The sequence below is a fragment of the Xenopus laevis genome, chromosome 5L (assembly GCF_017654675.1).
Source record: "Xenopus laevis strain J_2021 chromosome 5L, Xenopus_laevis_v10.1, whole genome shotgun sequence".
In the NCBI taxonomy this organism is placed as follows: Eukaryota; Metazoa; Chordata; class Amphibia; order Anura; family Pipidae; genus Xenopus; species Xenopus laevis.
The window spans coordinates 16,111,349-16,137,536 of record NC_054379.1 but is presented as its reverse complement, the minus strand read 5'-3'; the positions used below and the strand labels follow the sequence as shown (position 1 = coordinate 16,137,536).

The window sequence follows — 26,188 nt, the reverse complement described above, 5'->3', positions numbered from 1 at the left end:
ATCTGGAAACTTGGTATCCAGAAAACTCTGGGAAAGCCATATCCCATAGACTTTATTTGAATAAAAAATGATTTCTCTGTAATAATAAAACAATAGCTTGTACTTGATCCCAACTAAGATATAATTAATCCTTACTGGAGGCAAAATAATTGGGTTTATTTAATGTTCATATGTTTTTTAACCGGTCTCCAAATTACAGAAAGAGTCCTTATCCAGAAAATGTCAGGCCCCTAGCATTCTGGATAACAGGTCACATAAACGTATGTACAGTATATAACTGCTATGTAACATTAAGGAGGTTATTTATTAAAATCCGAATGTTAGAATCTCGAAAAATTTGAGTTGTTTTCACTAGAAAACTCGAATTTTTAGAGGAAGAAAAAACAACTTTTTTTTTGAGATTTATTATCCCCCGAAGCTGCAAAAAGCGAGAATCTAAAAATCTACCATCTCAGACCTGTCTGTATTGTGAATAAATCAATAGGAGAGGCACCAATCTCAATGTAATGTTTTCCTGATCTGCACTGGGTTTTCAGGCAAAAATTAAAAAATTTGCTCAATTCGTGGGAAAAAGCCAGAAAAATTAGAGCAGGTTGGGAAAAAGTCTGAAAATTTTGAACGATTCGGGTTTTCGTTAGATTTTACCTTGTTTTTCCGCGATCTGATTAAATCGAGGTTTTATTTTAAATACATAAGCTAAAATCGAGCATGGGAGTACGGTTGTGGTTTTTTTAAAATTAAATATGAGATAAATTCAGATTTTACTAAATAACCCCTAAAATTAATTAGCGTTACATTAATAATGTGTATGTACACTGGGGCATATAAGTTACACATGCTTAGATCTCTTTTTTTTTCTCTTAACATATGGAACATACCTGCTTCTTATTTATTTCTCTTATTTATTGCATCCGGCAATGAATCCTTTTTTATTAGTCGTTTTTGACTTCTCTTCCTCATAGTTTACAACCGACGCCCTCGTCGTAGACATTCAGGAAAGTTCACTCTTTAATCTTTAGGCGTTCCCTTGTTTGGCAGCACACTGGAAATCCCAAATGTCTTTTTAACATAAAATAAAAAACATAATAGCTTCCCTTTCACCTTTCGAGCTGAGGTACTTTATATCCTTCAGGCTTTGTCTGTCAACACGTTTGACAACAGCATCTGTGGGGATCAAGTCATCTCTTTATAATGAAAGATTTGCTTGTAATTGTCTCAGCAAAGCCTGCAAATCTTTCAGTACGAGCTGTGAGTATGTGGGATAATGGTATTTGCCACAAGGAGCCCAGTGTTGTAGGAACGTGTTCGGAAACAGTGTGTTTTTGAATTGCATTTCTTTTCCCGGGGCTGCTTTATGACGCATGATGTACCACTTTGCGAAAGAAATGAAGGGCTTATTTACTAACGTAGGAGCTAAATTGCATGGGTGCAGATACCAATAGCATCCAATTAGCAAATAGTGGTTATCAATCTACTAGAAAACAAAAGCAAAGATCTGATTGGTTGCTGTGGGTGTCTTTCCCAATAAAACCAGCCAGCATCCATGGCACAAACAAGATTCTGAGATGATACAAGGCTTGTCTTAATAACAGTGTCCACAAAATGGCTCCTTCCTGCTTGTTATAATTATTAATTCCCAGCTGGAAGGAAAAAAGATTCAAATAATTTATACAGTGTAATTTAAAGTTTATTTTGCTTGACTAATGTGATAAAATAGGATTTTGAATAATTTTTTTAGGTGATGAGTCCCCTTTAAGGTAATTGGGAGGGTTTTGCGTGCTTCTATAGGGAAATACAGGTAGCAATAATTCGGATGACTTAGGATTGGACATTGCAATGCCTGGGAAATCCGGTGCGGCACCATTAAATTTCTTTTATGGTGTCCCATCCACGCCCTTAATTGTAGAAATATTTAGATATATTAAAAACCAGAATATTTAGCATCATTCACCCTAAAGAAAGTATATACAAGATACACAGAATTAAAGTCCAGTTAGTTAAAAGGATGCAACTGGATAGCTGCAAGTTTGAGGTTCCAGATAAAATATGTGCATCATTATTTAAGCATCCTTTTCCTTTGACGTGGGCCACGTAGTGGCAAATTACACTTTTGTTTGCTTGGTCTCCATTTAGCGGAACGGACAGTTATGCAGTTAAAAGAGAACAAACATCATTTCTGTGGCCATAGGAAGAAAAATCTTTCTCCAACCCCACTGCTTTGGCCGAGAAATCAGATCATCTCTCACTGTGGAACTTGCCTGTTATTCTCTGCAGAGCATCCGTTTTATTAATGGGGGATCGGTTATCTGATAGACCTCAGGGTGTGACAGCAGAAACCGCAAAGAGCAAAATTTAGCTGTGTTGCCAAGGTTGCATTTGGCTTTATTTGCCCATGAATAATAACAGTGGCAACTGATGAGTAGAAAAGGAGAAGATGCTGTGTTTAAAATATCACCCTCCCCGCTGTAACTGCTCCTGGTTCTGTGTTTATTTAACTTCTCCATCTGCTACTGTTTTAAGAATGATCTAGGGAATGATCTAGGGCTTTATCATTATTTGGGTAATTAATATCCATTTTGGATTGTGCTCACACACATGTAAACAAATACAAGTTTTAAGCCTGTAGGCACAGAGGTATCACCATTCTTTAAAGGAGACATATAGGATAAATGAAAAAACACTAAATTTGTAGGTAATTATAAGTAATATATGGTGTTGCTTTTACATGGTGCTTAACATTAATATTATCTTTAAAAATAGCCCCTTTATTGGAGCTCCCTATAGATGTACTCTGGTCCCTGTCTGTGTTTCAAATGAGGGGTGGGCGTGTCCTAATGGTTCCTGCCAAAAGCACAGTAGGAGGGGGACAGCCAATCACAGCCCTGCAGTCACACAAGCACACACAGGCTTCAGTTCCCTATCAGGTCCTGCTAGCTGCTGATTGGTTCCTGTCCTACAGTGCAGTGAGCTGAGAGCCGCTGCCCCCCCTGCACAGCCTGGGAATTCAGGGAGCAGGAAGTGGAAGGGAAGGGAGGGATTATTAGGGTTTTTGCAGAAATATTCAATAAATCAGCCTGAAACACTACTTTTTAAGCACAATTCTTTTATATCTAAATGAGTATAATGCACTGGTACATTCTTATTTTTTACACAATATGTCTCCTTTAAAGCAGGACTGTCCAACTGGAGACCCTCCAGTGTATTTGCAATGTCCCCAGTCTGCTCTATGGCTCCATAGACTTAATTGTTTGACATCATCATGGCCCTTGAACATGTTGAATGAGAATTAGTCAGCTCACTACATGTAGTAAAAGGACGCCATATTTTTTATCCAGAATATAGCTTTTCTCCCCACAATTCCAGCATAATTGTAAATTGGAATGAGGAGTTAGTATGTAATCATTTATGGCACTGCATATATTAATTCAATCTACTCTGAGAACCCTGGAGCTACTGACACCTTTGAGGATTTCCTTGGGTCACTAGGTGAACTTGCAAGTGATTCAGACCAGGAGTCAGAATAGATGCACCAGCACCAAGTGCAACCATACAAAAGTGCAAGAAGTGTTTTTAAAGGAGAATTCAAGCTGTAATAAAAAAAACCCTCCCCTACCCTGTGTAGACCCTCCTCCCCCCCAGCCTACCTGCCCCCCCCCCTGGGGAAATGCCCCTCATTTTTTACTCACCCCTCCATGCAGATTCTGGCCTCGGTGTTCACGGCAGCCATTTTCTTCTTCTGCGGTAATCTTCTGAAGTTTTGCCGCATGCGCCAAAAGTCACGTACATTTCCGGAAAAAAATCGTGACTTTCTTCGCATGCGTAGTGGTTCGGGACCAGAAATTTACTCCAACTGCGCCGAAACTTCTGAAAAAGAACGAAGATGGCTGCTGTGAACACCGAGGCCAGAATCTGCACGGAGGGGTGAGTAAAATTAGGGGCATTTGCCCGGGGAGGGGGCAGGTAGGCTTGGGGGGAGGAAGGAGGGGGGTCTACCCAGGGGGGAGGTTTTTTTTATTACAGGTTGAATTCTCCTGACGAAGCCACAGCAGTGGTGAAACACTCAGAGCTGGTATAGGCAGACTAGGCTGAAGTGTTGGGGCCTAATGGTTCTAACGTAGACTGGTTGGTTATTAAATGGGATATGGGGGGGCGATGGAACTGAATGGGAGACTTCATTGAGAGAAAAATTTACATTTTGACTTCATGATTTTACTGCAGTTCTGAAAGGCACACTGTTCTCCTTTGTTATGCGTTGGTATTTAGGGGCAGGGTCCCCCAATTAGACATTTGAAATGGTTACAGTCAGGGAAGCCAAAAGTCACTGGCTGATGCCAATTTGTTAGGCACCTCAAGAAGCTTTAATTGCTTACCCCAAACATACCTTGCAGCAGGTCAGGCTTAGAATTCCTGGGAAGAAGAAAGAAGATATTGTTCGCCTGTCCTAAGGAAAACTACCAAATTGGCACCTCCCAGTGATTTAGCTTTCTTTGTCCTCTAGCAATGAAGGATTTTAAGCAAATGATCAAAAGTTTTATGATTTTGTATTTCCAACAGTGAGTGCAGTGGGGTCTTATACCTGATCTGGTAGGAAAACTTAAGAAATTGAGAAAATATTGCAGTGTAGTCTTCATGTTAGATGTCTTTTATCTTTTTCAGGTGGGCTCAGCAGTTTTAAGCAGAACCATGAAAGCCTCTGTGACAATTCCCTCCAACTTCAAGATTGTTCTGATGGGGGAGGAGCATCCGCTGTGTCAATCTCTCTACCTCAGTCCATCCCTACCACTCCCGACATCGAGAACGCAGAGCTGACCCCGATCTTACCCTTCCTTTTCCTTGGAAATGAGCACGATGCCCAGGACTTGGAAAAAATGCAAAGACTGAACATAAGTTATATTGTCAATGTCACCACTCACATCCCATTGTACCATTATGACAAAGGGATCTTTAATTACAAGCGTCTTCCTGCCACCGACAGCAACAAGCAAAATCTCAGGCAGTACTTTGAAGAGGCGTTTGAGTTTATTGGTAGGTATAATGGGGGTATAACAATAGAGACAGCAGAGCCAGAGGATCAGGAGTATATATGACCCAAAGGGGGTCCTGACTGTTCTTGCATAACACACCATCTTATCAAAGTTTGTTAGTGGATTGGGCCCAAGAATTTCACAGATAGGCAAATTACTAGTAGTCCTTAAGAATTAATTCTTATTATTTTCATTCTTCCCCTAATTGTAAATTATAACCGAGAGGTTTCATGACCTACCACCTTATGGCCCTGTAAGGGGTTACAGTACTCCAATGTTTCTCCTATAAAATAAACAAGTCATGTTGGTTATGTACCAAAATACTCAATGGGTACTGACTGTAAAGTGGATAAAAATAGTCCAAAAGGCATATATGTGAAAATATTTTTTCTGATATCATTTCTTGTGACATTTCCATTGAGCAGTGGTGGTCCTGTTTTTTTTTTTTTGCCAGAATGCATGGTGGGAGCTGTAGTCTTTCCAGTCCCAGAAAGACTACAGTGTCCATCATTGGACACAGATAGGATGGAGGAACAGTTCACATCAGGGTTTTGAGGGCTTTCAAAAGGATATCTAGCTGTGGGTGCAATAATGGGTTTGATGACCAATAATAAAAGATTCCATGCATCCTGCCCAGCAGAATTAGGGGAGTGCATCATTTTGACAAAAATCAGAAGGAAACTAGAATTAAAGCAATATGTGTAGCCCAGGCTATGTCATGGCTGATGTCTTACAGGAGGTGGTACACCACCAAGTATCATGCAGTAATCTCATTATTATTATTAACATGTATTTATATAGCCCCAACATATTGAGTAGTGCTGTGTAATGATGTGTTGTATATTGTCCTCCTTCTTTACACAGTCTGATCATGTTACTATGCACTGAGATAGGTGTTTTAAACAAAGCAAGAATGTGCGGTTTCATTTATGCACCGAAATGTTATATTCCATATATTTATTCTACAAGTTCTACAACCGAATCAGTCCAACTAGCAGTTAGACAGGTTATACATATAGACTTAAAAGGTTAAACTTGAAGGATGTGTCTTTTTTCAACCTAACTTACTATGTTATTATATAACTGAACCACCCAAATACATAGTTTATTTCAGGGTAAACTAATGACCTTCATAGAATCTCTCTTTTGCATTTTGTATTTATTGTTGAATACTACCTACCTATAAAAATAAGTTGAAATATCATATTACAGATGGAAACAGATGGGCCTAGGTTATGGATGTCTATAAAACATAATATAAGAATTTCTTTCATGCAGCTGCTCATTGTTGACTAAGTCAGCATGTGTGATTAGCCCAGCTGTGCAATGTTCTAGGCACCTGGGATTCCAAAATCCCACTCCCTTAAACTTAGCATATTTAGGCTGAAATGTGAGTATTGACCTGAAAGAATAAAAGTTAATCCACTTTGAATTAAAAAAATAAATATATATGTGTGTGTGGCTATGAGGTACGGCTATGGGGCCCACAGAGATTTCAGGCATGTTGCCTGCTTTTTTCCTTCCTTCACTCAAAATGCAGCATCAAAACACCCAAGAAAAATAGGAATTAAATAAAAACACCAGCCTGGATGTTTTTTTACATACGTAAAAACGTATGTTGTTGTATGCTTTTCCCCAATAATGGGGGTGTGGCTGTCATTTCTAGAACTGAAATTAATTGATAAAAGAGCTTTCCATCTCACATAGACTGTTGCCGTTTGTATTTTTCAGAGGAAGCCCACCAGTGTGGAAAAGCTCTTCTCATCCATTGCCAAGCAGGTGTCTCCCGTTCGGCCACCATCGTGATCGCTTACCTGATGAAGCACACGCGAATGACAATGACCGATGCCTACAAGTTTGTTAAAGGAAAGCGACCAATCATTTCTCCAAATCTAAACTTTATGGGGCAATTACTGGAATTTGAGGAAGACCTGAATAATGGAATTACACCTCGAATCCTCACGCCAAAGCTTGTTGGGGTGGAGACTGTGGTTTAGGTAAACACACATATATATATATATACGGTATATATGCAGTCAATGTTTCAACATTTTTTAAATGAGAAGCGGATTATATAGAAGCGGTTTAATATGTTAAGTGAAAGAAGGTGGATGAAGAAGAACCTTTTCTAAAAAAGCTGTTTGAGGTACAGCAAGAAGAACTTTATATTCTTGGATTGCTTTCTTCTCTCAGAAGAGAATGTTTGGGCTAGCAACTGCCCTCGAGGTTTTAATAAAGCAAATTATTCTAAGGAAAGCAAAGCCAATGTTATATTAAGAAGTCTGTGCAGGTTCATGGACTGTGGAAAGCTATGCTACAAAAGACTCAGTGGCAAGCGTACAAGCACGGGCCTGTAATACAACATAAAACCACCGCAATGGAAAGGAGAACTTTCATGTCTGACCTTACCAGTAATATATTCATATAATATGAAACAATATGGAAACTGTTTATCTTGGGTGTGCTCTGTTATACTTTTTCTTGGGGGGGGGGGGAGGGCTTGATAAGAAATTCATCAGCAAGGAAGTTGACCATTACTTGCCACTCAGTGGCTTATTGTGCAATAATTTTCTTTCTGAGTGTGAGATTTGTTAGCGCGGTTTGGATGATTGTGGAAAATAATGTGCATACCACCAAGGATATAAGGTACAAGCAATTATTATTTCTTTGTTTTGTTTTAAAATTTAAACTGGTTATGGTGCCATAAACCTTGTTAAATATGTATATCAGAATGTACAAAAAAAAGTTTTATTTTAACGAATTTTTGCACAAAAACATAGGTGTGTTCCTGTTATCTGTGTAAAATGTCTTTTTCGACTATAAAACTGTTTTAAAAAAAAAAGTTATTTTGCTAATATCTGTGATGTGTCCATTTGTTTGCTTATGGATTCTTTAGGATTATCCACAAACACAAAGTTTTCTTGGCTCCGGTGACCCAGAAAAAACACAGTGGACCTTACAGGTTGCAATGCTGGGGTACACTTTCCCTGTTTTTTTATGTATATGCTGGCCTATATCTAGAAGTAGAATTGTAAAACCAGAAGAAAATCGTCCAATTGGTCCTTTAGAGGGAAGTGAAGCAGCTTAATTTCCACTTGCAAATTCATTTTCCTCAATATAAACAGTACCTTGTACTTGATCCCAACTAAAATATAATTAATCCTTATAGGAAGCAAACCCTTTTGTTTAAAGGGGAATTTTTGTGAAAATGAAAATTTACGACTAGGTTCATCATACTGAAATAAGAAACTTTCTAAATACAATCAATTAAAATTTCAATTAAAAATTTCTGAGATAATCAAGTTTATCTTCACTATGCCTCTCTCATCATCTGTTTCTCCTCATTCTGTCTTCATTCAGGAGTTGGGTGTCAGATATTCATTGACAGTTAGATATATCTTATTGGGGGGGTTCCTTTTGCCTAGAAGATGTATTAGAGCTCATTTATTAAAATCACCAGACATCATGTCTCTCTACATGCAGAATTTGTGCAAAAGGCAGTTATTTTGTTAGATTTTGTTTGTACTGGAATCGGTTATTTGAGTGAGCTCTAAAACATCTGCTAGGAAAGGAAGCCCAACTATAAGATATATTTGTTCATTCATCTGACACCCAACTGCCGGATGAAGACAGAATGAAGAGAAACAGATGCTGAGAGAGGGATATATATATATTATTATTTCAGAAACAATGCAGAATTTTTAATTGATTGTATTTAGAAAGCTTCTTATTTCAGTATGAGGAAGCTTATATTAAATTTTCATTTTCTCGATAGTTCCCCTTTTTATGTTTACACGATTTTGTAGTAGACTTAAGGCATGAAGAGTCAAATTACAGAAATATCCCTTATCCGGAAAAACCCAGGTCCTGAGCATTCTGGATAACAGGTAATAAACCGGTACTGCCCTCATGCAGGTAAACTTGACTATAGTAAGGCAGACAATGACAATATAGACTGGGCTAACTGAAGTAGACTTGAACAACCATGGAATTGGATAAACCATAATCACAAGAAAAAGAAAACACTTCTCATAATGGTTTTGTTGGAGAATACTTCCAGGTGATTAAAATGTGGGTTCTTCAATTTCTGGGTGTTACTTCAATCAATGAAAGGTCTGAAAGTGGGCCAACTTATGCTGGAGCCCTGCCTTGAGATCAGTTTGTCCTGGATCAAAGTCATTCATATATTGTTCAAGTTTTGCTGAAAGGATTCAGTCACTTCTACTCCTGATTACAGGGCTTTCCAACTGAAGGCGGAAGCTGGCTCTCCAAGAGATTTTTATGTCCTCCAGCCTGATCAAGATCTCCACTGATGCTTGTCAGACATATAGAGAAACAGTTGGACACCAGTGGCCTATAATATTAAAGAAACGTCTGGTATATATATTAGTATGAAATCAAAGTCAAGCGTATTTGGCCCCAACTTCTCACTGTACAAAAGAAAATCACACCCAGGTTTTAAAAATAAAATACTTTGTTAGGACATTGTAAAAGGGACAATGCCCTTCCTAAGTAAATAAATCAGTACTTTAACTGGATGCGGAAAAGGGTACACAAGATACAGTATAACAATACGGTAGCTAATGGGAAACATTAGAACAGAGGTAATTTCACTGAGCAAGAGCAAGTAACTGGATCACCTTGAGTCCATCTGGTCACTATGAAGTTATCATGCTCAATTGAGATCTATGTGGTTCCCTAACACAGCAAGGGTTGCCCCAATCTAACACAGAGATCAGCTCAAGACTAGGGATGTCGCGGACTGTTCGCCCGCGAACTAATTCGCGCGAACATCGACTATTCGCGTTCGGCGAATGTTCGCGAACGTCGCGCGACGTTCGCCAATTTGGGTTCGCCTTAGCTGGCGCTTATTTTTGCCCTCTCACCCCAGACCAGCAGATACATGGCAGCCAATCAGGAAGCTCTCCCTCCTGGACCACCCCCACACCCCCTGGACCACTCCCCTTCCATATATAAACTGAAGCCCTGCAGCGTTTTTTCATTCTGCCTGTGTGTGCTTGAGAGAGCTGTTAGTGATTTGAGGGACAGTTGATAGTAACTTTGCTGGCTAGTAATCTACTTGATACTGCTCTGTATTGTAGGGACAGAACTCTGCAGGGATTTGAGGGACATTTTAGGTTAGGTAGCTTTGCTGGCTAGTAATCTACCTTCTACTGCAGTGCTCTGTATGTAGCTGCTGTGGGCAGCTGTCTGTCCTGCTGCTGATCTCTCATCTGCATCTGTTCTTCAAACAACTGCCACCTAGCTGTCTAAATATCAATAATAATACCGTCTCCAGAAACACCACCCGAGTGACGTTTTTCAAGCAGCAATAATATATTCCGTATCCAACGGCTGTAGTGTATACGTTGACCTTGCAGGCATTATTTGCCCAGTCTTTAACCAAGTGCCACCTAGCTGTGTGAGCTTTTTCACATTCCGTGTCCAGAAACATCACCTGAGTGACGTAGTGTGATTTCTGCCCTTTACAGCACAAAACGCAGCGCTGTGTCAACAATGGATTTTTCAGATACATTTTTGCCCTTGATCCCCCTCTGGCATGCCACTGTCCAGGTCGTTGCACCCTTTAAACAACTTTAAAATCATTTTTCTGGGCAGAAATGTCTTTTCTAGCTTTTAAAATTCGCCTTCCCATTGAAGTCTATGGGGTTCGCGACGTTCGCGAACTATTCGCATGTTTTGTCGCAAGTTCGCGAATATGTTCGCGAACATTTTTTCCGCCGTTCGCTACATCCCTACTCAAGACACAGCTGCTCTACTTGTACCAAATGCAGAAAGATTGTATCTATTGTAACTGACATGATAAAGCCACTTCACCTTCATTTTGCCAGTAAACTCAATACAAGGAGCTTAGGTTTAGTCCATTAAAAGGGCATTCAAAGGCTACAAGGAAAGATCCAGGTGTGAAATCCTTAAGGGGGAACTATTAAATGAAAATTTAATATAAGCTTCATCATACTGAAATAAGAAACTTTCTAAATACAATCAATTAAATATTCTGCATTGTTTCTGAAATAATCAAGTTTATATTCACTATTCCTCTCTCAGCATCTGTGTCACTTCATTCTGTCTTCATGCGGCAGTTGGGTGTCAGATGAATGATCAAATATATTTTATAGGGGGGCTTTCTTTCCTAGCAGATGAATTAAAACTCACTCAAATAACTGATTCCAGTACAAACAAAATGTAACAAAATAACTGCCTTTTGCACAAATTCTGCATGTAGAGAGACACATGGGGCAAATTCACTAACAATCGTAGTTTCGCCAGGCGCAACTTCGCCGCACTTCGCCACACTTCGCCAGCGCTTCACAAATTCACTAAAGTTGCGCACAGGGGTAGCGTAAGGTTGCGAAGTTGCGCTAGCGTTGATTCGCTAAGTAAAGCGAAGTTACGCTAGCGAAGGCTAATTTGCATACGGCGCCAAATTCAAATTTCAATGGAGGAACACGTATCTGCACTACAAATGCCTAGAAAACCTTCAATTCATCAAATAAAATTTTTATTTTGCCCTACACATGTGCCCACTGTCTAGGTAAGTTGCCATGAGTCAGGAAATGTAGGGGGGAAAAAGGGGAGCCCCAAAAAAATTTTCGATCTTTTTCAGCCTATCACCCATAATGTAGAAAACACGCCAGCGTTCAGTACACTGCGCGCGTTAGTGAATTTGTTTAGTTACGTCGCTAGCGAAACTTCGCCAGGCGTAAGGGTGCGAAGTAACACTAGCGAAACTACGCCAGCGTTCGTTAGTGAATTTGCGCAGTAACGAAAATGACAAGAAGCAGGTGCACAGCGTTCGCCGCTTAGTGAATTTGCCCCATGATGTCTGGTGATTTTAATGGAGTGAGCAGAAGTTTGGGATGGGTTGGGTGCAGGTTAGGGTCTGTTTAGGATCAAATATCTCTGTTTACCAGAGATTGTACATTAATCACATAAATCCCGACCACAATGTAAAGCCTACAACAGTGCAAAGTCCAAACCAGGACCACGTGCTAGTTTTTCAGCTGGAAGTGCCACCAGTTTTTAAGGCAGTGCTGGTATTTGAGGTCCAAAAAATAGCTTGAGGTTTACAGATTTGATATCCCTGATTTACATAATCCCTGCCGCTGTAGCTAAAGTGGGGCAAAGTCAAAAAACTTTCGGGGGCTTCCCTTGAAGAACCCATTATAGAATATATAGTGGATGATCCACTAAGAATAATTAGCCAACTGATTAGCACCAACACAAGATACAGAATTCAGTGAACCCTTTGTATTCTCCTTAAAGGGATAGTCATCGGAAAACATGTTTTTTTCAAAATGAATCAGTTAATAGTGCTACTCCAGCAGAATTCTGCACTGAAATCCATTTCTCAAAAAAGCAAACAGATTTTTTTTATATCCAATTTTGAAATCTGACATGGGGCTAGACATTTTGTCAATTTCCCAGCTGCCCCTGGTCATGTGACTGTACTTTAGGAGAGAGATGCTTTCTGGCAGGCTGCTGTTTTTCCTTCTCAATGTAACTGAATGTGTCTCAGTGAGACATGGATTTTACTATTGAGTGTTGTTCTTAGATCTACCAGGCAGCTGTTATCTTGTGTTAGGGAGCTGCTATCTGGTTACCTTCCCATTGTTCTTTTGTTTGGCTGCTGGGGGGGGGGAGGCAGGGGAAGATATCACTCCAACTTGCAGTACAGCAGTAAAGAGTGATTGAAGTTTATCAGAGCACAAGTCATATGACTTGGGGCAGCTGGGAAATTGACAATATGTCCAGCCCCATGTCAGATTTTCAAACTTGAATATAAAAAAAACTGTTTGCTCTTTTGAGAAATGGAGTTCAGTGCACTATTAACTGATTCATTTTGAAAAAAAAAAATTTCCCATGACAGTATCCCTTTTAATGATCCTCTTGTTTAACTTTAAAATCACAAATTTTACTCTCAATTTCTCAAACTACTTCCAAAAACAATTGAGAACCCAAACAAACTTGTGTCTCTTTGTGTGAGTGAGTTAATCAATGGAAGCACCAACAAAGTATTAATCACCTAAATGGGAAGTCATCCTGACATCTATTGCAGAAAGAATTTGTCTTACAAGACATTAATACATGAACCCATCTGCTGCTCTGGTAAGCTCCAAAAAAACAAAACAAATGTATGAACAACCCTCTCCTAAAGTTATTCTCAAATATTTTCTCTGATAACCTTATTCTTTAATAGTATTCTGTCATCAGAATTACAACTTTAAATTGTTAACCTCACTAATAACCATCACTTATTTTAGCACATGGATTCTAAAGGGTAGTGTAATAAAATAGAAAAAGTTTGGTTTGCATCAGGTCTAGTAAACGATAGCAACAAATAATATATTTTCTTTCCACCGTGTGATCATTGATTAGTAGTTTTTGATTGGTCCATATGGGTTACTAAACTTGTTGCAAACCTAAAGGGGTAATACAATAAACGGTGCAAAATTTGGAACAGGTCTAATCACGAATAGCGACCAATCAGTAGGTAGTATTTACTGGTAGTAATGGGCGAATAAATTCGACTGCCGAGAACTTGTGACGAATTTCTGCGTTTCGCCACCGGTGAATAAATTTGTAAAACTACTGAAAAAAATCGCCAGCGTCAAAAAATTTTGGACAGGCATCCTGAAAAGTTGGTCGCGTCAAAATCGTTGTGCGTCAACATTATTCAGACGCCCATTGACTTTAACACTGGCGTCAAAATTGATTAGAGTGACTTTTAAGGCGAGCGTCAAAAATTGACGTGTGCATCAATTTTCGAGTTTCACAAATTGTTCGCCCTTCTGCGAATTACGTGGGAAATTCGCAAATTTTTCGTCAAACCGAAACAGGAGAAATTTGCCCATCACTATTTACTGGTTTAAAAGCATGCATCGTTCCTCTGCAAACTTCAAGGTATAAGTGAACATCAATAGTAAAAAAAGATGGTGCAACCCACCATGTTTTTGCCACTTTGTGCCCATTCCTGTGCAAAGAAAATTGCCCTTCAAAAACAGAACACAGAGACTTATATTTACCCAGTGAATACAGCACCGTCTGCATGAGGCAGTGCTGTATTCATGAGGCGCAGGTGTAGAAATGTCGGTGTCCCGCATTCCGCCTACCCTTCTCCTAACTTGTACATCATTCAGGGTACACCAACCGTACCCTGGATTTCTAATCCGGCACAAAGTGCAGATGGGCAGTCAAACACTAGAGCAGGTGCTCCCATAGCTTTATGGTAGATGGGTTAGTTTGCCTTTGATGTGGCTTTATTAATGAAATTAAAAACACTTGAATTGTTTCTGATATATTTTATTGTTTGTAAGTAAGACTGAAATAATGGCTAAAATTGAATCACTGTATATCTCAGACCATTTCTAAGGTCAAACACTTCATGGAGATCCAGTGTCTTATTTTTAAGCCAAGCCATATCCTTCCTGACACATAATACAAGCGGTCACATGCTTATAATGATATGTAGCATCAAGCACAGATCTGGCAGGATGACCCTGAACCCATGTGCTCTGTTTAGTGTTCAGATTTCTACCTATTCAGCAGGAAAACCCCCAATCTAAAAAGTAAAATAAACGAATAAAGAGCAAGTTAAATGTGATGACTTAAGGATATTTCCATTGTGTGCAAATAGAGAGACAAAGGCAAAATAATAGAGAAGATGTAATGGTGGTAGAATATTTTTTATAAAGAGGTGCAATGAGATGCTTGGGAGGATTGTCACAATAGCAATATGTAGTACAGGTATGGGACCTGTTATCCAGAATGCTTGAGACCTGAGGTTTTCCAGATAAGGGATGTTTCCGTAATTTGGATATAAAATGCCTTAAGCCTACTAAAATATAATCTAAACATTAAATAAACCCAATAGAGTTTTATTTACCTCCAATAAGGATTAATTACAAATTACTCTGGATCAAGGGCAAGATACTGTCTTCGTGTTACAATTTTAATTTTTTTTAAATTATTTTATGAAAATAGAGTCCATGGGGTAGATTTACTAATGGGTGAAGTGGCAGTTGATAGCGAAAATTAGCCAGAAATCCCATCTGCAGGGACATCGCCAATCTACTAACATGCGTAGAGATAGAGACCGTCGCAGTTTTGCACTCTATCACCAGGCGAACGATCGTTACTCTGCAAATTCACTAAAGTGAGAATTTTACAGAACGTTTCCTATTTCACCAGAGTTTCCTTCACCATCTTAGACCTGGCAAACTGATGATATATCCTCCTCAATCCTATGTCAGTTACATCATATCCTGTATGCCAAAAAGTCATAAAAGTTCTAAAAAAGTTTTTTCATATTTTACTGCGAGATTCAAACTATTAAAAATGTCTGAGTTAACATTTTTTCAACCATTTGAGATGCATGCTACATTTGTTTTAGGTTGGGCTTGTGTCTAGGGCATTAGAGGATCTCTTTTGTCTTTATTTTGCTTCCTTGGACATTTGTAATTATAAGTGCCCACTTCAAGCATTGCACCAACATCTCTAATAAAGGCATCTATATGACCTATATGTTCCCGTCCTATTCAAATTGACCTAAGCGTAAGACTACTAAGGAATAACGTTAGCGAAACTTCACCAGCGTTCGGCTTCAGAGACGGAACTTCGCTTTATAGCGAATTAGCGTAGTGGTAGAGAATTTGCGCCTGGCGAAGTAATTCGGAGCCTTCACAGGCGAAAATTCGCCTTTTGGTGAATTTTCCCCTATGAGAGATGAGCTTTCCGTAACTCAGAGCTTTCTGGATAACAGATGCCATACCTGTAGAACATTAAGTGCCAATCAGGCCTGGACTAGCAATCTGTGAGTTCTGGCAAATGCCAGAGGGGCTGCTATAAGGTGCCATAGAAAGTCAGTATTAAGTGGGCTGGTGGGGGCTGTTTGGGCCTCTCTGTGTACCGGAAATGCCAGGGCCTATGTTAATTCTCAGTCCGGACCTGGTGCCAATGGTATGAAACGCATAATTAAGGGAAACGTGATTTTAGAATTGCTCCCTTGCCAACTACTCCTACACTTCTCAGCCAGATGTCTATATGGGCTTCCCCCAACTGACAAGTCTGCCTGGGTCTCAAGGGACAGACCCACACTCTTGAACTGATGCACTCCAAATGGAGCATAGATTGGCCATACTCGTTGATAGGACAAAGTACTGCCTTTCCTAGGTGCCACGTACATGTACTATTGTGTCATTAAAGCTCACCATAATACTGCCCATACAATTACTATGTCTTAGCCAAATATGAATGCAATATGACTTTGGCTTTACTTTACTATTTTGAGCAGGCAGAAGTTCTTTTAAACAGGTACCAACATTCCATTCTAAAGGTTGATTTACTTGGTGCCATCAGCTGGATGACGGGATATTAATCCAAAGGTTCCAATAAGCATATTTCTAGGGAAATGTGGTCATTGTTTCCTTAGATATGGCTGATACTGTGTAATCTAATGGCACTGCAACAGCTGTTTCTTGAAAGCAGTCTAATATGAGTTCCCTCTGCAGTGTCCTTTAGATCTATTCCTCCAGAGAAGTTCCTGGAGAATTGGGCAGATCCCAAGTCCTATCTTGAAGCAATACATGTCTGATCCATATGAAATAAATAGAAGTATCTATAGAAAACATGGGAGTGACATTTGTACATAAATACTGTTTTTTGTAAGTAATGGTCTGATGGCTTCTTGATTAAATGCAATGTAGACATGTAATGGCTCTCTTCTGTGCTTTATCTCTGATAAAAGCCTTTTAATATGAATAAATATATACTGGAGCCATGTCCATTGTACACTTTTTAGGTTAAATCAATGCCTGGAGACCCTGTTTGCAGACCACCACCCATTAATCTAGAGGAGTTTGAGAAGATTGCTTTGTATGAATGATCTGATGCTGTCAGACAATGCACACAAGCACAGGGATCTCTTCTTTCTTCCTTTCTGTTCCAGTTCCTTTATTTATTCCATCAGTTATTTCTCTTTCTACAACCCTTCTCCCACGCATTGTATCCATTTTTATTCATTCAACCTATTTAGTTCATATAATGTTACGCCAATGGACTCAAGACCTCTGTCCCATTATTTAGAAAGCAGTGTGGTTATTAACCAATCCAGCAATAGGAGGTTTTTAAACTTAATTTTGAAATCTGACATGGGGCTAAACATTTCAGTTTCCCAGCTGCCCTCAGTCATGTGACTTGTGCTCTGATAAACTTCAGTCACTCTTTACTGCTGTACTGCAAGTTGTAGTGATATCACCCCTGCCTTCCCCCCCGCCCCAGCAGCCCTTCAGCAGAGCAATGGTAATGCGACAAGATCACAGCTCCCTGACATAAGCTCCCTGGTAAATATGAGAATAGCACTCAATAGTAAAAATCCAAGTCCCACTGCAACTCCTTCAGTTACATTGAGTAGTAGAAACAATTGCTTATCTGAATCCAGTGCTGGATCTTTCTGAAAGCACAGGATCCTTCCTTCATTCTTTTCTTTCTTTCTTTCTTTCTTTCTTTCTTTCTTTCTTTCTTTCTTTCTTTCTTTCTTTCTCTCTATTACTTCTGTGATTAGCAGTTAGATTAGATTCATTCATGGAACATGTAACCAGCTTTTCCAGCAGCAACAAAGGCCATTTTTGTGATGCCTCAATGAAATCTTCCTTTAGTTAACAGTTTGTATTTTATACATAGAGACAAAAGCTCCACATTCTTAAAAGAGTAGAATTCTATCTGAAGTCAGCGATTTCAATGCAACCTCCATGCGAAAGACTAAAAATAGATATATTTCCTGAATAATTGAAGTTGTTCTAGTCGTCGTTGCAGCTTTAGTCAGTTGAAAAGACTGTACAATAAAAGTACGGGAACAAGCTGCATTGTCAGGTTTTTCTTAATAAAGATTGATATGTTTTGTCTACACTGACTTAATCTTTTGTGAATGTACAAATGCATCTAAAACCCAAATACTATTATTATTCTAAATATTAAACAAGCATTAGATGAAAATAACCGCTCATTCTTCACGAAATTTGTGCTGGAGGCATTTTTAACTTACCGGTAATGCTTTGGCAGTACAGTAGCTAATATCCATTTCATTTTTCTCTTGGAAGTGGATTGAAAATTATTCATTCAAATCATTGAGTTCATGCAGTGTTACAACGATAGACTGAAGGACCTCCACCCGACTATTTTAGAAAGCAGTTTGGTCATTAACCCATCCAGGCCTGGATTTGTGGCGAGGCTATAAAGGCCCGGGCCTAGGGCGGCACGATATTAGGGGCGGCATGCCTCCCAGCCGCAATCCAAGGGAGCACTGGGGACACATACTCCTATACGCATCATCCCCAGTGCTCCGACGCATGTGCACGCTCGCACGCAGGGGCGGTGCGAGCGCAGGTGCCGGCACTAGGACCCTGTGGCCTTGGGTCGCTGCAGCACAAAATCCAGGCCTGAACCCATCCAGCAATTGGAAAATAACAGCAGGGAATGATAAGGAATGAACCGACCCCTGCTTTCCCACAATCAGCTCTGATTTGATGAAAATCATTGTGGACAGTTAAATAGAAAAGAACAAAAGATATTTGTAGTACAAGTCTGTTTCAGGAGATTCCCCCAAAATTGCAAGGAAGCTAATGAACTGAAAGAATTGGAGGCAGAGAGAATGTGTCATTAAATAAGGCAAAACAAGTAAATATATTGAGACTGATGAAGCAATGAAAGCTTGGGGGCTGTAGGCTGACATGGATGTGTAAAGCATAGGGGCCCTGAAAACAAAGCAGAGAACAGAGATAGCTGAATGGGCAGTGGTTCTGAGAATGTCCAATCATGTGTGAGTGACAACAGAGAAGGTACCACAAATAACTAATATTGAGACCATGACTAGGGGGCAGATTTACTAAGCTCGAGTGAAGAATTTGAATGAAAAAAAATTTGAATTTCGAAGTATTATTGTGGGTACTTCGACCATTTGATCGAATCGAATGATTCGAACAATTCGAAGTCAAAATCTTTTTGACCATTCGATAATCGAAGTACTGTCTCTTTAAAAAAATACTTTGACTTCATACTTCGCCACTTTAAACCTACCGAGCTGTAATGTTAGCCTATGGGGACCTTCCCCAGCACTTTTCTAAGCTTTTTTTGATCAAATAAAAATCCTTCGATCAATCACATAAAATCGGTCGAAGGATTATATCATTCGATCGAACGATTTTTATTCGATCGTTCGATCAAAGTATTTGTGCTAAATCCTTCGAATTCGATATTCGACTTCGAAGGATTTAACCTTGAGGGTCGAATTTGAGGGTTTTTTAACCCTCAAAATTCGACCCTTGATAAATCTGCCCCTAAGTGTCTATAGTGCATGAAATGCGTGGGGCCATTAGAGAAGTAAACTTTTTAATTTAAAGGGGAACTATTGCGAAAATGAACATTTTATATAAGCTTCAGCATACTGAAATAAGAAACTTTCTTATACAATCAATTAAAAAATTCTGAAATAATCAAGTTAATTTTCACTATTCATCTCTCAGCATCTGTTTCTCTTCATTGTGTCTTCATTTAGGAGTTGGGTGTCAGATGAATGATCCAATATATCTTATAGGGGGCTCCTTTTTCCTAGAAGATGTATTAGAGCTCACTCTATTAAACTCACCAGAAATCCTGTCTCTCTACATGCAGAAGTTGTGTTAAAGCAGTTATTTTGTTACATTTTCTTTGTACTGGAATGAGTCTTGGAACACTAAGTCCATCCATAAAACTGACACTGTTGTTGTTTTATTACCCAGCATGCTATCATCATTTATTGCACACAGTTTGTTCAGACCAGTAATGCAAACTTGGACATATGTTTATACTATTCAAATCTACTTTTCAATGACAACTTCCTTTAAATACATTGGGTGCCTTGTAACATGGTATATTTTGATTGGCTCATTCATTAAAGCTTGAATTATATATAGACCTATAGTTTAAAATCATCACAGAATCGGTTATTTGAGTGAGCTCTAATACATCTGCTAGGAAAGGGAGCCCCCCTATAAGATATATTGGATCTAACTGTCAATGAATATCTGACACCTAACTCCTGAATGAAGAAAGAATGAAGAAAAACAGATGCTGAGAGAGGGATAGTGAATATAAACTTGATTATTTCAGAAACAGTGCCGAATTTGTAATTGATTGCATTTAGAAAGTTTCTTATTTCAGTATGAGGAGGCTTATATTAAATTGCCATTTTTTGCAATATTTACCCTTTAAAATGGCATAAGGAGATTTTTACTTTATACTTGTGGCCCTGTGGATTTGCTAGAGTGCCTGGAGCCCTTTGATAGTATTGCTGTCCATCATGAGTGAGTGTCATAGCAAAATTTATATATAGAGCCTGGAATCTAGAACCTGTTCTCATAGCTTTAGGTGTAGCCATAGTTCACTTCTTTAGGCATATTTGCCTTCATACACAAGAGTGGGAGCCATGGCTTTGTTTATATCGACTGTGCTAGTCCCTATTACAAACATACCCATAAAAGTCACAAACAGTGTATGTAGTGTATGTAGTGTATGCACTGAGCCAATGCAAGATATATGGCAGCCTCGTTTGTGTGTAAGTACAAATCTGCAGAACAGTGTAATGCTCTATGAATATTAAAATATCCTACAGAAAGAACAACCCCTGCTTATTCATTAATTATAATTTCCAATTAATGTTTTCGTGCTTTTCATTTGTCAGAAAACGTATACGACAAGCAAAAAGTTCAAATAAATCCTTTTTATGCCCAAAAAGGCTTGTACATTTAAGAGAAAGAATAAAATATAGTATAGTATTTTTTTTAAAAAATTTTTTTGTTTTTTGTTTTTTAAAAAATTGTTAAGACCCACCGTGATTATTAACAGTGATAATAGTGTTCTTTTATTTAACTTAGAAGAAGAGAGCCCAAAAAAATGAAAGTGGTGAATTTTAAATGAAAAATAACAAAAAAAAAAAAAAAGAATAAAAAATAAAAATAAGATATGAAAAATAAAATTAAAAAATTAAAAAGTGAACAAGTGAATAATTTAGTGAATTAATAAATGCCAACGATTTCTCTCCGAGTGATAGTGAATTCAGTGTTATTTATTACTTAAAACACATTCAATTGTGCAATAGGTGAATATTAATGTAATTAAGGAATATTTGATGTGGGTTCAACTTCCCCTTAGATTTTTCCCGTTTAAGATCCACACTCTATGGATTAGAGGAAAGGTAACATAGAATACTTTGCCACAATTCCGGTACAACCGGTTGTGCAGCTCACTCACCAAATGTGAGTTAAGGGAGAGCGTCTGATAGGTCCTGTTCGCGCTGTTTCCACTCTTTTTCTACTATCCAGGTTGTTGTAGGAGGGATAAAAATAGAGAGGGGCATGTGCAGGGATCACTTTAAAACAGTTTAATAGAATAAAAATACACTCACAAACACGATCGGTAAAACTGCAAAAGGATTGGTAAAAGTCCCGCGAAAGTCGCTGTGTCTCCTTGGCGTCCCTCGGAAGATACAGACGTCTCTCTGGATCGGGTACTCCTGCAAAAGGTTAGCGTGGTCCTTTTCGCTTACGCGTTTCGCCTGGCTGGCTTCTTCCTGAGCGATGACGTCCACATACTTTCTTGCCCCTTTATTCTCTGTGCGCTCTCAACCAAACTTACAACAACTTTATTTACAAGTGTTTCAGTGCATTTAGGCACTGTTCTTTATACAGCTAGTGCGTATCATAACTTCAAAAAAATTCCTGCCCTATTGTTTCTACACCCAGAAGGGATTTAGTGCACTAATTTATACATATAAAAAGATGTATTCAACAATTCTACAGCATTAAACATCCATAATTTTAAAAAACTTTTTTTAAAAAACAATTTAGAAAAACAATTTAAAAACAATTTAAACACTTGGACTCCAACATTAATTTAAGCGATAATTGTCACATTCAGTGTTTGTCACACTCTTGAGTATAACCTGTATGGCACCACTCTGTATTTTTTTAAAATTACAATTCAAAGTGTCTATTTCTGTCTTCTGATAAGACCTGAAAAGAGTAGCCATTTTCTTATCTAGAATTGTCTAAGGGAAGTGTCAATTATCATTACGAAAGTAACAGTTTCAATCCCCATAGTGTTATCAGTAGAATATAGTTACATTCAGGATTCTTGTGACTATATTACTTGTTTATTTGTCTAAAAACGCTTTAAGGTTAAAATCTATATTTAACCCCAAAGGAGTAAGGGATTTTATCCTATGTATCCACCAGCTTTCTCTTTGTAGGGTTTTGGTCACCAGGTTTCCTCCTCTCCAATTATTTTTAACTTGTTCTATACCCCACCATTTCAAGCCTGACGGATTTTTGTTATGTTTCTCTGTAAAGTGTTTAGATACGGAATGCTTCATATTTCCTTTTTTTATATTATTTATGTGTTCTCCAATCCTTTCCTTTATCTTTATCTATAGAAAGATAAAGGAAAGGATTGGAGAACACATAAATAATATAAAAAAAGGAAATATGAAGCATTCCGTATCTAAACACTTTACAGAGAAACATAACAAAAATCCGTCAGGCTTGAAATGGTGGGGTATAGAACAAGTTAAAAATAATTGGAGAGGAGGAAACCTGGTGACCAAAACCCTACAAAGAGAAAGCTGGTGGATACATAGGATAAAATCCCTTACTCCTTTGGGGTTAAATATAGATTTTAACCTTAAAGCGTTTTTAGACAAATAAACAAGTAATATAGTCACAAGAATCCTGAATGTAACTATATTCTACTGATAACACTATGGGGATTGAAACTGTTACTTTCGTAATGATAATTGACACTTCCCTTAGACAATTCTAGATAAGAAAATGGCTACTCTTTTCAGGTCTTATCAGAAGACAGAAATAGACACTTTGAATTGTAATTTTAAAAAAATACAGAGTGGTGCCATACAGGTTATACTCAAGAGTGTGACAAACACTGAATGTGACAATTATCGCTTAAATTAATGTTGGAGTCCAAGTGTTTAAATTGTTTTTAAATTGTTTTTCTAAATTGTTTTTAAAAAAAAGTTTTTTAAAATTATGGATGTTTAATGCTGTAGAATTGTTGAATACATCTTTTTATATGTATAAATTAGTGCACTAAATCCCTTCTGGGTGTAGAAACAATAGGGCAGGAATTTTTTTGAAGTTATGATACGCACTAGCTGTATAAAGAACAGTGCCTAAATGCACTGAAACACTTGTAAATAAAGTTGTTGTAAGTTTGGTTGAGAGCGCACAGAGAATAAAGGGGCAAGAAAGTATGTGGACGTCATCGCTCAGGAAGAAGCCAGCCAGGCGAAACGCGTAAGCGAAAAGGACCACGCTAACCTTTTGCAGGAGTACCCGATCCAGAGAGACGTCTGTATCTTCCGAGGGACGCCAAGGAGACACAGCGACTTTCGCGGGACTTTTACCAATCCTTTTGCAGTTTTACCGATCGTGTTTGTGAGTGTATTTTTATTCTATTAAACTGTTTTAAAGTGATCCCTGCACATGCCCCTCTCTATTTTTATCCCTCCTACAACAACCTGGATAGTAGAAAAAGAGTGGAAACAGCGCGAACAGGACCTATCAGACGCTCTCCCTTAACTCACATTTGGTGAGTGAGCTGCACAACCGGTTGTACCGGAATTGTGGCAAAGTATTCTATGTTACCTTTCCTCTAATCCATAGAGTGTGGATCTTAAACGGGAAAAATCTAAGGGGAAGTTGAACCCACATCAAATATTCCTTAATTACATTAATATTCACCTATTGCACAATTGAATGTGTTTTAAGTAATAAATAACACTGAATTCACTATCACTCGGAGAGAAATCGTTGGCATTTATTAATTCACTAAATTATTCACTTGTTCACTTTTTAATTTTTTAATTTTATTTTTCATATCTTATTTTTATTTTTTATTCTTTTTTTTTTTTGTTATTTTTCATTTAAAATTCACCACTTTCATTTTTTTGGGCTCTCTTCTTCTAAGTTAAATAAAAGAACACTATTATCACTGTTAATAATCACGGTGGGTCTTAACAATTTTTTAAAAAACAAAAAACAAAAAAATTTTTTAAAAAAAATACTATACTATATTTTATTCTTTCTGTTAAATCCCCCTCCTCAATGAATTTTTGAGGATTCTAGCACTTTATTTTCTGTACTTGGAGATCGTCTCAAACAGGTGGAGGAGGACCTGCAAGTGCTGAACTGTGGGGAAACCAAAGTTTGTCCTTGGATACAACCTGATATATTTGTACATTTAAGAGCATGGGGGAAGATGTTGTAGATAATAATAGTCATGCTTTCCTTGGCTGTTTGTAGCTTTGCTCAGTGGAGCTCACATGCCTGGACCTTTTTTCCATTGTATATAAAGTCAGGTTACAATGAGCAGACATGTTCCGTGAGACCGTAGTGGAAAATAAACCGATGGATCTCCAAATCTATAGCATTTATACGTCTCTTGGAGCACAAGTCCATCCATAAAACTGACGCTGTTTTATTACCCAGCATGCTATCATCATTTATTACACACAGTTTGTTCAGACCAGTAATGCAAACTTGGACGTATGTTTATACTATTCAAACCTACTTTTCAATGAAATTTTCCTTGAAAACTATTGGATGCCTTGTAACGTGGTATATTCTGATTGGCTTATTGATATAAAGCTTAAATTATACATCGGTCCATAGTTTAAAAACATCACAGATGTGGATTAGTGGTCACTAATAATAATAATAAACTAAACTGTATTAACAATAAGGGGCATATTTATCAAGGGTCGAATTTCTAATTGAAAAAACCTTGAAATTAGAATTCAAAAAGACCAACCGCAATTAAGTTGAAGATTTTTTTGGGTCGAACAGTCCGTTTTCAAATTGGAATAGTTCGAAACGAAGGAATAGCGCATTGGATCGAATTCCATTTGCAGTTTTTTCAAACAAAAAGTTTGATTTTTCAAAGTGCACCAATTGACTCCAAATATGTTCTAGGAGGTCACCCATAGGCTTAGGGGGTTATTTACTAAACTCTGAATGCAAAAATCACGAAAAATGCGTGATTTTTTAAAATGAAATCTGACTTTTAAAAATCACAAATTTTTCAATATTTATTAAACCCCGAGGATGGAAAAGTCCAAATCTGAAAATCCGGCATTTCAGACCTGTCGAGGTTGCATATAAGTCAATGGGAGAAGTCCCAATGATTTTTTGATGTGCGCTGGGTTTCGGGCAATATCCCAAAGTTTTGGGTGAAAATGATGGAAAAATCATGAAAATCTGATTTTTTTCCCTCAAAGCAAATTTTCGGGAAAATGTAATAACACCTTTGAATTTGTAGCAGAAAATATTTAAATAAATTCGGACTTTGATAAATAATCCCCTAGAACAGCAATTCGACAGGTTTTAGATGGTGAATAGTCAAAGTCGAATTTTTAAAGAGACAATACATGATAAATTCAGATATTCTAATTTTTTGCAAATTCTAGTCGAATTTGGACTATTCCCTAGTTGAAGTACACAAAAATAACTTGAAATTCAAATTTTTTCAATTCAAAAATTCACCTCGACCTTTGATAAATCTGCCCCTTACACTGTTTAAAATTAAAATTTCGTGCTACTTTTCTGCAGAAAAAAACAACTGTAAAGTGTGGTTCACAAAAGCTGGCACTGTTATGGTTACACGTTTTCAGATTCAGCATGGTATTTGACCAAATATATTTGCTGATGATTCAGTATTTATCCATATCCAAATATTATGAATTTTGGCTTTTATTTGGTTATCTCTTTTCAAAGCCTGTTGCATTGTTGATATATAGAGAGTTTAAATTATATTGAGAATTATTTTATTTTGTGTTTTTCATTAAAAATGTTAAGATACTGTATCTTTTTTTACTCTTCTTTGTTTGTGTATTCCCTCCCTCTCTAGATTATGGATTACTTTCTTCCAGCATTTGGGCTGAGTCTATAGAGGTATGTGCCTTGTGGCAGTTGGCATTCCCCTATTGGTTAGGTGGCCTTACATAATCTATAAAAGGTAGGGGGTGGCCTTGATTAGTCCTCTTTGAAGTCCACCTGATGAAGGATGGTGGATGGTGCCAGGAGCCTGAGGCATGAGGA

The 26,188-nt window shown here is 38.0% G+C and overlaps 1 protein-coding gene across 3 annotated transcripts in view; it reads left to right on the top strand.

The window, feature by feature from the left end:
• Positions 1–7,883, top strand: part of LOC108716469 (dual specificity protein phosphatase 10) — a 31,454-nt gene extending 23,571 nt beyond the window's left edge. For all 3 annotated transcript variants that reach the window (XM_018262626.2, XM_041562551.1, XM_041562552.1), the window contains exons 3-4: positions 4,657–5,025; positions 6,756–7,883. In XM_018262626.2, the coding sequence (XP_018118115.1) occupies positions 4,657–5,025; positions 6,756–7,021 (635 nt within the window). In that variant the 3' untranslated portion in view covers positions 7,022–7,883. The remainder of the gene's footprint in view (positions 1–4,656; positions 5,026–6,755) is intronic.
• The last annotated feature ends 18,305 nt before the right edge of the window (positions 7,884–26,188 follow it).